This window comes from Formica exsecta, unplaced genomic scaffold (assembly GCF_003651465.1).
Source record: "Formica exsecta isolate Colony F162 unplaced genomic scaffold, ASM365146v1 scaffold139, whole genome shotgun sequence".
Lineage (NCBI taxonomy): Eukaryota > Metazoa > Arthropoda > Insecta > Hymenoptera > Formicidae > Formica > Formica exsecta.
Window position 1 is genome coordinate 98607 of NW_021848721.1, and position 10802 is coordinate 109408.

General features: G+C 37.7%; 1 protein-coding gene across 1 annotated transcript in view; it reads right to left on the reverse strand.

Annotated features, from left to right (window-relative positions):
* Positions 1-3016: 3016 nt before the first annotated feature.
* The window catches only part of LOC115246146, an 18084-nt gene continuing 10298 nt past the window's right edge, over positions 3017-10802 (reverse strand). Inside the window, exons 6-9 of the mRNA XM_029824787.1 lie at positions 9502-9874; positions 8109-8179; positions 7302-7987; positions 3017-5614 (exon numbers count right to left, since the gene is read on the reverse strand). Coding sequence (XP_029680647.1) covers positions 5286-5614; positions 7302-7987; positions 8109-8179; positions 9502-9874 — 1459 coding nt within the window. The 3' untranslated portion in view covers positions 3017-5285. The remainder of the gene's footprint in view (positions 5615-7301; positions 7988-8108; positions 8180-9501; positions 9875-10802) is intronic.

Here is a 10802-nt window from a genome sequence, read left to right on the forward strand (position 1 = left end):
CCCCCCCCTCGCCATGAAAGGAGGCATTCGAATATATGAAACTTTCTCATGAACAACTTTTTGATTCGACAAATATTTTTAGAGTTATTGGCTTATTTGTAACGTTTTATTTGCCTTACCCTATATATGAGAATATTTATAGAAAAAAAATTGTTTTAATTAATTTTATAATAATTTTTAAATTAATACGAAGGAGAAAGAAATATACTCTCTCTGAAATTAATTGAAGATTGCATTAAGAGAATCATTGAAAAAATATACATATAATTAAGGCCCGGCACTAATATTATTTTGGTTTTAAGCGAGACTTACAACTTTTGGTTTTTGGCAATAACCAATGTTATTTGGCTTTCGGCTTTAGGCTTTAGACTATAAGTTAATTAAGGATTAAATTATAGCCTAAAACCAAAAGTCAAATAACATTGGTTATTGTCAAAAACCAAAAGTTTTAAATCTCGCTTAAAGCCTAAATAACATTAGTGCTACTGATTCTTAATGTTAAATTTGAAGAAATAATGAAGAGTTATTCACGGATATAGAAATAATCTTTGCGAAAAAAATATATAAATTGTAACATTTTGTAGAAAAATATTTCATAACAATACAGAGGCACTTGCATATTAATTCATCACTTAACAGGATTAAAAACCCGTTCGTTAGACAATATCAAATAGTGGTATTATGTAGCAGGATTTTAAAATCAACGTAACAACAGTTCAAATTATGGCAGTGTTTTGTAGAATAATTTTATTGCCGGTTAGTGAATGAATTAATATGATGCCGTTAGTCAATGAGATAATGAGGCGCAAATTTGAGATTTAATAATTCAACTTAACGCATTCCTCAAAACAATGAAATGTTGTTTTCGCTAATTGATGTATTCGTTTGCTTTTCATTCTCATACGAATTCTTTGAAGTTTTTTTTTGTTCTCTTCTCTATTATGTCTATATTCTTTCGATGATACTAATTCGCAATTCTTTTTGCACAGGTAATACATTCGAATTGTACTTGTATTCTCTCTTGCGTTGTCAAAAAACAATGCGCCGAGAATTGTGATGGAAAGAGAAGAGCGAGTGCACTTGAAAATTCGAGTCTCGCAGAAAAAAATATGTATGATTTGTAAAAAAATAGGGAATCTTGCTTGTATGTAGGCCGGCAATTCCAGATATATATTTATAATAATACGCACATTATAACATGCGTGCATTGCAGTGAAATAATGGTAAGCGTCTCTCTTAAGAAATAAAAAATTCACAAAATATTTCACATACAAATTATTAAAAAAAATATTTATATACCTTCTTTAAAATTATATACTGCAAATCTGAAATTTGTATGCGTGTATGTGTGTGTGTGTGTGCTTCTCAGTTGTGTTCAATCTACTATCGTAGCAATATGTTTATATTTGTATCTATTGAGACCGTTTCGGAAATTTCGCGCGTTAGAATGAGAACTTTCTTATAAACGAAACACGTGCAGTTTGCTCTTATCTTTCCGTGCATAACTTATAACTTAATCCAGGCTCTTGTTGGCGCACAAAAAAGTGAGGGCTCGACCTTTAATTCAGTGCAATAGTGTTCCTTCAGGTATCTAGTAGAAGACACATATGTACAGATATCCTTGAAGGATGCCAGGCTTTCCCGAGATGTTTATGAAAACAGAACACGCAATGAAACAGAGAGAGAGAGAGAGAGGGAGGGAGGGAGGGAGGGAGAGAGGCAGGGATGGGAGGGAGGAAGGAGAGAGAGAGAGAGAGAGCTCTACTGAACCAAATTGCCGGCAGAACCCATATATTACAAAAAATTACAGCTTATAAATTAATTTCAATAAGTCTATCTTTTTGATTTCCTTAGGCGCGGGTGACTCTAGACTGGCCCCCTATGTTTGTATTTTGATCACTTCCTGAATTAATTGCATACAATTGTATACACAGACTAAACGCTATAGAGAGTCTACTTGAAAAAGAATTTCTTACTTTTCAGAGCTTTTAAAGCACCGATATAATTTAAACCAATATCAGTACTTCGTGTATACAGTCAAAAGAAATAAATTTCAGAAAGTAAAGAGAGAGAGAGAAAGGAGCTGTTAGTTTAAGTTAGCCGAAATGCGTTTATGGGCAACTTTACGGATGGAACGTAGGCGAACAAGAAAGACTCAGCTAAATGATAATATATTTAGCGTGTCTGTAAAACGGCACGATTTGTGCAATCATTCAGGAATCACTTTCGTCAATCATAGCTTTCGGCGCATAATTCATAATCGAAACTCTCTCTCGAAACTACCTAATCACGATCACTAACAAAGACAATGACATTCTTCTAGCTACCGGAGTGTCAAAGTGTAGACTGCTCTAGTCCTGGCGGTAGAGATGTAAAAAAAACTTTCTTTTTCTAATAAAAAACAAAAATTCAGATTTATCATCTACAAAATAAAAAATAATGAAAAATCAATTTGCAATAATCAAAATATAAAGTTAAATATCTGGAAAAAAAAGAAAAGTAAAACGAGACTTGTTTTATCTCACAAAAAATCGCATTTTATGGGGGGGGAAAAAAAAATTTTTTTTTTCTATTTACATCTCTACCTAACGATCATGCTCGCTGCATTCTCGGTGAATAGTCACACATACACTTTCATACATACAGAGATCGATATATATCTACCCGCTAAGGATTCGAGGGATTTTTTTAGTCTGTAAGTTCTCTGAATACAATAGCATTTTCTACTAAGGAACCTATGTGAAACTAAATGTCTGTATATATATATTTATATATATACAGGGTGTCCCCAATTTAAATGGCAAAACTTCAAGAGCGTGTAGGGGACCGAAAAACTAAGACAAGAAGTCCTTTAGAGGTTTGCTCGTTTTTGCTCCATTTTAGAGAAAATCGCAAAAATTCAATCTCTCATCGTAAGTTGCTCTCTTGAGTTGATTAGAATGAGACCGACAAATTTCAGGTGATTATAAAGGACACCAAAACAAGCCAATTTTGTCAATAAACTCATCGTAAATGAGCCGTTTTAGCACTAGAGAATCGAAGACTAACAAAGGCAAAAATCTCAAAAAAAAATTAATTTTTCAAAATTTTTTAAATCTGCTTAAATAGAGGTGTTTTTACCATAAAACTTTTGTATAAAACATTTTTTGATATCTCGAATAATTTTCGAGATATATCGAGAAGAGCAAAAAACCGCTCTACATACGAGGGGTGATTTCACCCCTTAGAATCATTTTTGGGCTGCAACTAGAAATTTCTAAATTCATCTATTTACCCCCTCTACATGTGTGTAAAATTTCATCAAAATCAGAATTTTTGGGTTCACAAAGTTCCCTTGTTAGTCTTTGATTTTCTAGTGCTAAAACGGCTCATTTGCGGACGGGTTTATCGGCAAAATTGGCTTGTTTTGGTGTCCTTTATAACCATTTGATATTTGTCGATCTAATTCTGGGACACCCTGTATATACATTCTATTATGCAATATAATGTAGTGAAATATTCGAATACAGTATTAGTACAGTACTAGTTAAGTAAAGTATATTTTTGGGCGGATACGACTAACTCCTCTAAGGCCTCGCTCATAAATCCTCCTTTTTTAAATGTAATTAATTAAAATTTAGTCCCATACACATCCACACTACCATCTAAGTCGAATAATAATAATAACGAGACTATAGACTTGTGAGTTCGCCCTCTTTCATCAAAGTGATTCGATAGACAAAAACGTGGGACATGCACATCGATGAGTAACAATTATTCAATTCCAATAATGTTTCATTTACAATTCCTGAATTGAATTTTCATCTATCAGTCTAGTAAAATCTCGTCGGAAATCGGTAATTCATCAACCCGGACGTTTACCAAAAGCAAAACAAACGATTATTAGAGATTATCAGTATAATATACTGCGGTTTTTTTGTCTCTGGCGTTTATTTTGCTAAAAATCGTGTTCTATTATTATACACTTTCGTGTAAGATAAAGCAAAGGATGGAGAGATTTGAGTTATATTGATCTTTGGCACTGCTTTAGGAAATAATCGTAAGTCACGCGAAGAATCCGCAATCACACACATGTGGCTACGAAATTTTTCTCTTATTTTAAATTAAAAGGATCTCTTAATGACACTTCCTTTCCCGTATTGAATAACCTGTGTGTTACGAATACATTAGACTCGGATTAGAATTCCATTTACTTTGTAATCCTTTCCCTCGACAGGCGCGATGATAATTGTAAGATTAATGCATATTATCTCGCAATTAGTGGTCATTCTACGCCGAAAGTCCATCGAGCGAGTCTCTCCTTCCGCAGTCACAGAAATTATTAAATATGGCAGTATGCAGTCCAATTCGACGAAGTTCGTTAAAGCAGCGTTTCTCAACACGAGATAATTATTTTACGTATCCTGTTCATGCGAAATACCTATACATTATATTTTGTTATATTTACAGTATTCGCGTTATAACGAGATGAAGGAACAATATAGTCTGTCTCTCGAAATATTTACACTCTTAAAAGGGATAGTACATACAGGCCTGTCCGAGTTTCTGTTTGCGAGCAAAACATTTCCGTTTTATTAGACGGAATAGGAAAAAATGAGAAAACAAAGATACTAAGATTCTATTTAGAAATCATCACGTATGTTCGTTGTATCCGTGCGGTCAATTGATTGTTATCTATATTGTTGAGAACAAAGGCGGATGACGAAGCTCGTTTGATAAACTTGAACAGGTCTCCGATCTAGTAAATGTCTTAAGAATCGATTTAATTTGCAAGATAGAACTTTATGCACTAAGAATCGCCAAAAAATCAGAGTTGAGAAACGCTGTAGCGTACAATATGCTGGTATTATAGCAATCGAGAGAGAGAGAGACTCACCCAGGCTGCCGGTTAATGTAGAGTTAAAATGCCAACAAGAAAATATCTTAGTACTCGTGTGTATTTCCGCGCTAACTATTTAAGACATCACTACTAAAGTTTATAGCACTTTTGTTTATCGATATTATCCTATATTATTAATGTACGTAACAACGTATGAACAATCAGAGATTTCCTTTCTTCTCCCCTCCCTGTCACCCTTTCTATCCCTTCTACGCAGAAATTTCTCCCGCGCTCTCCGCCATAATTCTGATTTAAGTTCTTAATTTCTTTGAAACTGTGTCGGATTTCCTCTACAAATTGACCTATAAATCTGATATTGCTTAAATCAAAGCCCCTCAGAGGCTCAGCGATCCAAAAGCCGAACGTTCTTTCGAGAACTCTTTTTTTAATTAGGGGCGGTCTCCTATCAAGGGGGATGCAGGTCGCGGTGATGAGCCCTGGCACTTAGAATCGCTTTCAACTCGGACTCAAGCTGCTTCTTCGTTCGCTCGCTCACTGACCGGCCGCCCACCACCGGTTGAGTCAATCTAGGCGACGGCAGGTCCACCATTAGTTTACCGCTGTCACGATTCTCGTGGCTCCTGGCACGCCGTATGGGCTTCTTGATAGGCAACGCTTCTCCCTGGGCCTTCTCTTCGTCTGCGGAACGACTCAAGGAGAGCGTCATTTCTTGATTCAGAGTGTGGGTTGAGCCACCGCTTCTACCACTGCCACCGCCACCGCTATTACCACCGCCTATAGCCTCTGACGACCTGGTAAGACTGATAGTCCCAGATCCCCATTCACGCGATAGTTTTCTCCCGATGGCGGAAGTGAGCTCGTTATTGGGCGACAACAGCGGACTCTTGGATGTCTGATAGCCGGCCGAGTGAGGCGGTCTCAGTGTAGCAAATACCGGAAAGGATTGACCCCGCTTGGCGGGGCTGCGAGAGTATCTCGGGGTCGGCGCACCACCGCCTCCCCCTGCGACCGAGTCGCGTCTGATAGTCGGGGTGCCGCCGCCGCCGGTTGAGTCGCTCCTGGTAGGCACCAACGGGCGTAACGTGGCGCTGCCACCGAGATGCGATCCGAGACGCGGCGGCGGCGAACCGCCGTCGCCGTGGCTCAATCTACGTCCAACCGTCTCCAGCGGGCTCCTCGCGCGCAGATTGGTGCTGCTGAGCGTAAATTCGCGCGGCTTCATCGGCGCGTCAAGACTCACCGGCGATAGTCCGAGACGGGACGCCGAAAGGTTGGTCGAACTCCTGCTCTTCTCCGAGCGTTTCGGACTACGAGGCATTAAGGGACTCTTGCTACGACTTCTCTCTCTACCTTTCCCCAATTTCTCATCCTTTTTCGCAGTCTCTGTAGGTTCCTCTGGTACCGTCTCGATTTTTTCCTCTTGTTGAACTCTGAAAGATTAGAGTAACTGAATAATCAGCGCACTGATTCCTGATATATTTTCTCCTAATTTGACATGATTGATTATGAGAATACATTGAGAAAGAATGTTTGATAATAACATTCTCTTACCTTCGGATTTCTTGGATCATTTCGAAAAATTGCGCTTTGCTTTTACGTCTGCGACGTTGTTCATGTTCCTTCTAGAACATGGAAACAATGTAGATATTTAGAGACTAAAATAATATAATACTAATAATAATAATAATAAAATACTAATAATAATATAATATAATATAACAAAATAAAAATAATATAATAATAGAATACTGTCCGTAAATTCGTGAGCATAAATCTTTGACAATTCTTTTTTTGTTTAAAAAAAAACCGATTGTATCTTTAAGGGTCCAGTCTCCTTTAGAGAGTAAAAAAATCGATTTTTTTCTGAAAGTATATATAATATCTGAAGAATATGTCTTTCAAATTTTATTAAAGAATTCGCCGAGTTAACGTTATAAGACTTTAAATAGAATAGTGCGCGAGTCTTTAAATGGGCCTGCAAAATTTTAAACGTTTTTTTAAAAACATTGTTTTCAAAGTTAGTATGATGTATATCTTGAAAACTGATGCATCAAATAACTAACTTTTTTTTTAAATAAAAAAAAATACTTTTTTGAGGTATACTGAACCTAAATAGAATTTAAAAAATTAATAATTAATATTTTATTGACTTTTAAAAAATGAATAAATTTCAGCAAAATTGAAATATCTAATTTTAAAATGACATTACTATGTTATTTTTCCTCAAGCTGCTTCTTCGTTCGCTCGCTCACTGACCGGCCGCCCACCACCGGTTGAGTCAATCTAGGCGACGGCAGGTCCACCATTAGTTTACCGCTGTCACGATTCTCGTGGCTCCTGGCACGCCGTATGGGCTTCTTGATAGGCAACGCTTCTCCCTGGGCCTTCTCTTCGTCTGCGGAACGACTCAAGGAGAGCGTCATTTCTTGATTCAGAGTGTGGGTTGAGCCACCGCTTCTACCACTGCCACCGCCACCGCTATTACCACCGCCTATAGCCTCTGACGACCTGGTAAGACTGATAGTCCCAGATCCCCATTCACGCGATAGTTTTCTCCCGATGGCGGAAGTGAGCTCGTTATTGGGCGACAACAGCGGACTCTTGGATGTCTGATAGCCGGCCGAGTGAGGCGGTCTCAGTGTAGCAAATACCGGAAAGGATTGACCCCGCTTGGCGGGGCTGCGAGAGTATCTCGGGGTCGGCGCACCACCGCCTCCCCCTGCGACCGAGTCGCGTCTGATAGTCGGGGTGCCGCCGCCGCCGGTTGAGTCGCTCCTGGTAGGCACCAACGGGCGTAACGTGGCGCTGCCACCGAGATGCGATCCGAGACGCGGCGGCGGCGAACCGCCGTCGCCGTGGCTCAATCTACGTCCAACCGTCTCCAGCGGGCTCCTCGCGCGCAGATTGGTGCTGCTGAGCGTAAATTCGCGCGGCTTCATCGGCGCGTCAAGACTCACCGGCGATAGTCCGAGACGGGACGCCGAAAGGTTGGTCGAACTCCTGCTCTTCTCCGAGCGTTTCGGACTACGAGGCATTAAGGGACTCTTGCTACGACTTCTCTCTCTACCTTTCCCCAATTTCTCATCCTTTTTCGCAGTCTCTGTAGGTTCCTCTGGTACCGTCTCGATTTTTTCCTCTTGTTGAACTCTGAAAGATTAGAGTAACTGAATAATCAGCGCACTGATTCCTGATATATTTTCTCCTAATTTGACATGATTGATTATGAGAATACATTGAGAAAGAATGTTTGATAATAACATTCTCTTACCTTCGGATTTCTTGGATCATTTCGAAAAATTGCGCTTTGCTTTTACGTCTGCGACGTTGTTCATGTTCCTTCTAGAACATGGAAACAATGTAGATATTTAGAGACTAAAATAATATAATACTAATAATAATAATAATAAAATACTAATAATAATATAATATAATATAACAAAATAAAAATAATATAATAATAGAATACTGTCCGTAAATTCGTGAGCATAAATCTTTGACAATTCTTTTTTTGTTTAAAAAAAAACCGATTGTATCTTTAAGGGTCCAGTCTCCTTTAGAGAGTAAAAAAATCGATTTTTTTCTGAAAGTATATATAATATCTGAAGAATATGTCTTTCAAATTTTATTAAAGAATTCGCCGAGTTAACGTTATAAGACTTTAAATAGAATAGTGCGCGAGTCTTTAAATGGGCCTGCAAAATTTTAAACGTTTTTTTAAAAACATTGTTTTCAAAGTTAGTATGATGTATATCTTGAAAACTGATGCATCAAATAACTAACTTTTTTTTTAAATAAAAAAAAATACTTTTTTGAGGTATACTGAACCTAAATAGAATTTAAAAAATTAATAATTAATATTTTATTGACTTTTAAAAAATGAATAAATTTCAGCAAAATTGAAATATCTAATTTTAAAATGACATTACTATGTTATTTTTCAATTTTCTCTAATGACATTAAGTTCAGTATCCCATAAATATTCTACAGAATGGAACTAGACCAGATTTATTCATTTCAGACAAGAATATTAATCTCATTACACAAGGTGCCGTATCCCAAATAGCCAAATATCTATGAGGTTGCTGTTATGTTGCCAACAATTGTATTATTGTTGGCAATATGACAGCAATATGATTAATCACACTTGGTTATTTGGGATGTTACATCCCAGTAAACACAAAGTAACAGTAATATAACATCAATGTTATAATTTCCCACTCAACAATGTAACTGCAATATAACATGCCTTGTACGTAACAGTTACATTGTTGAGTGGGAAATTATAACATTAATGTTATGTTACTGTTACTTTGTGTTTGCTGGGATCATTGAACTATACATTTTTTCTGCACTATGTATAGAGACGCATTGAACGAAAAAAGATAAATATCCAAGATTTAAAAATATTAAAGTATTGTTTGAACATCAATAAAATGCATGTATAACGCCAAAAAGATCAATCTCTAATATTTAAAAAAAAAAATTCTTGAAATCATCTTTTCATACAGCTAGAGTAGACTAGTCTCTTTAATCATGCTTTTCTACTGCAATTATTTCACAAATACGTAAATGTAAACTTCTCTCCTATTATCAAGATTTATATTCGCGAACTTGCGTATATCGTGTACCACTTGGAAAAAAAAGAATTCGGTGACACGCACCCGTTTAACGCTTTTCTGGAAGAGCGACGCGATTTGGCCCTGTCGCACTGTGTGCACTAATTCCCGCGCGGCGTGATGCGGTGAGACCAATTCCACGCAATTGATGAACCTATACAGCTTCTGCGAGAAGAACATAACGTTACGGCTGCGCCAGATGGAATCTTCCGGTCTGTGCCGTAGTCGCGGTAACGTGTACTTGTAGAACAAATGCTCTCCCGCTAATATGATGGTACCGAGCACTACGCCCATCCCGAGCAGACAAAACACCCCGGCAACGGACGCTACTCCCAATGGCCTGGGTTGACCACCAGACTCAGCATCTAGCCCCGTATTCATACCTTGTCGACCTCCGAGACATGGAAGACCGCCGTACCTGAAATTAGCTCGTTTTATCAAGGTATTGTAGTACTTTTTTTTACAATTAGTGATATTGGTCGCGTTCAGCAGAGAAAACCGCTTAGTAGCAATCGAATGTGATTGGTTCTTACTTTTAGAACCAACGAATCAACGTCAAGTGTTGACAAGACGATAACTGAGCGCTTTCTCTGCTGAACGCGGCCATTGCGTGTGATGATTTTTGATTGATATATGAATAAATAATGACGTATACATATATTATATATAAAATATATATATTATCTGTGTGTGTAAAAATCTCTGTGTGAATGAATGATTGATTTTATACGTGTGACAAATGTTTTTAAAGAGTTACTCTGACAATAAAAAATTAATGAAACTTAGATAAAAGAAAATTTTTGTGCGCTACCCATATACAGGGTGTCCCACCAAAAGTGGCCACCTACTCAAAAGAGAGCTATTTGTGTTAACGAACGAAGAGGTATGCATAATTTTTTTATAATAATATGAATATTTCGATATGATAAAAGTTGCAGCGCTATTTGAAATGAATACAACAATGTATGATATAATGTAAGTATTTTATATATTTACTTTTATCGACTTGAAATATCGCGGCCGACGTCTACCTTTTCACTTTCTGCCCTGTTATAGCCAACTTCTGACTCGTGCATTAGAGATATATGTCATATGAGAAACCATAGACATAGTATATCTAGACCGAGCGTTTGCCTTTATTTAAGGAGTGGGGGTAAAGATGCACGTAGAAAAGGACATACTCTGTTTCATGCCCCTTGCGTTCTCTCTCGCTCGCACAGAGCATAGCCCTCTCTTTCGTCATGCTACGTGCAAACGAGAGAGAACGCAAGGGGCACGAAACAGAGTATGTCCTTTTCTACGTGCACCTCGGCTCCCACTCCTCAACACTCGGTCTAGATATACTA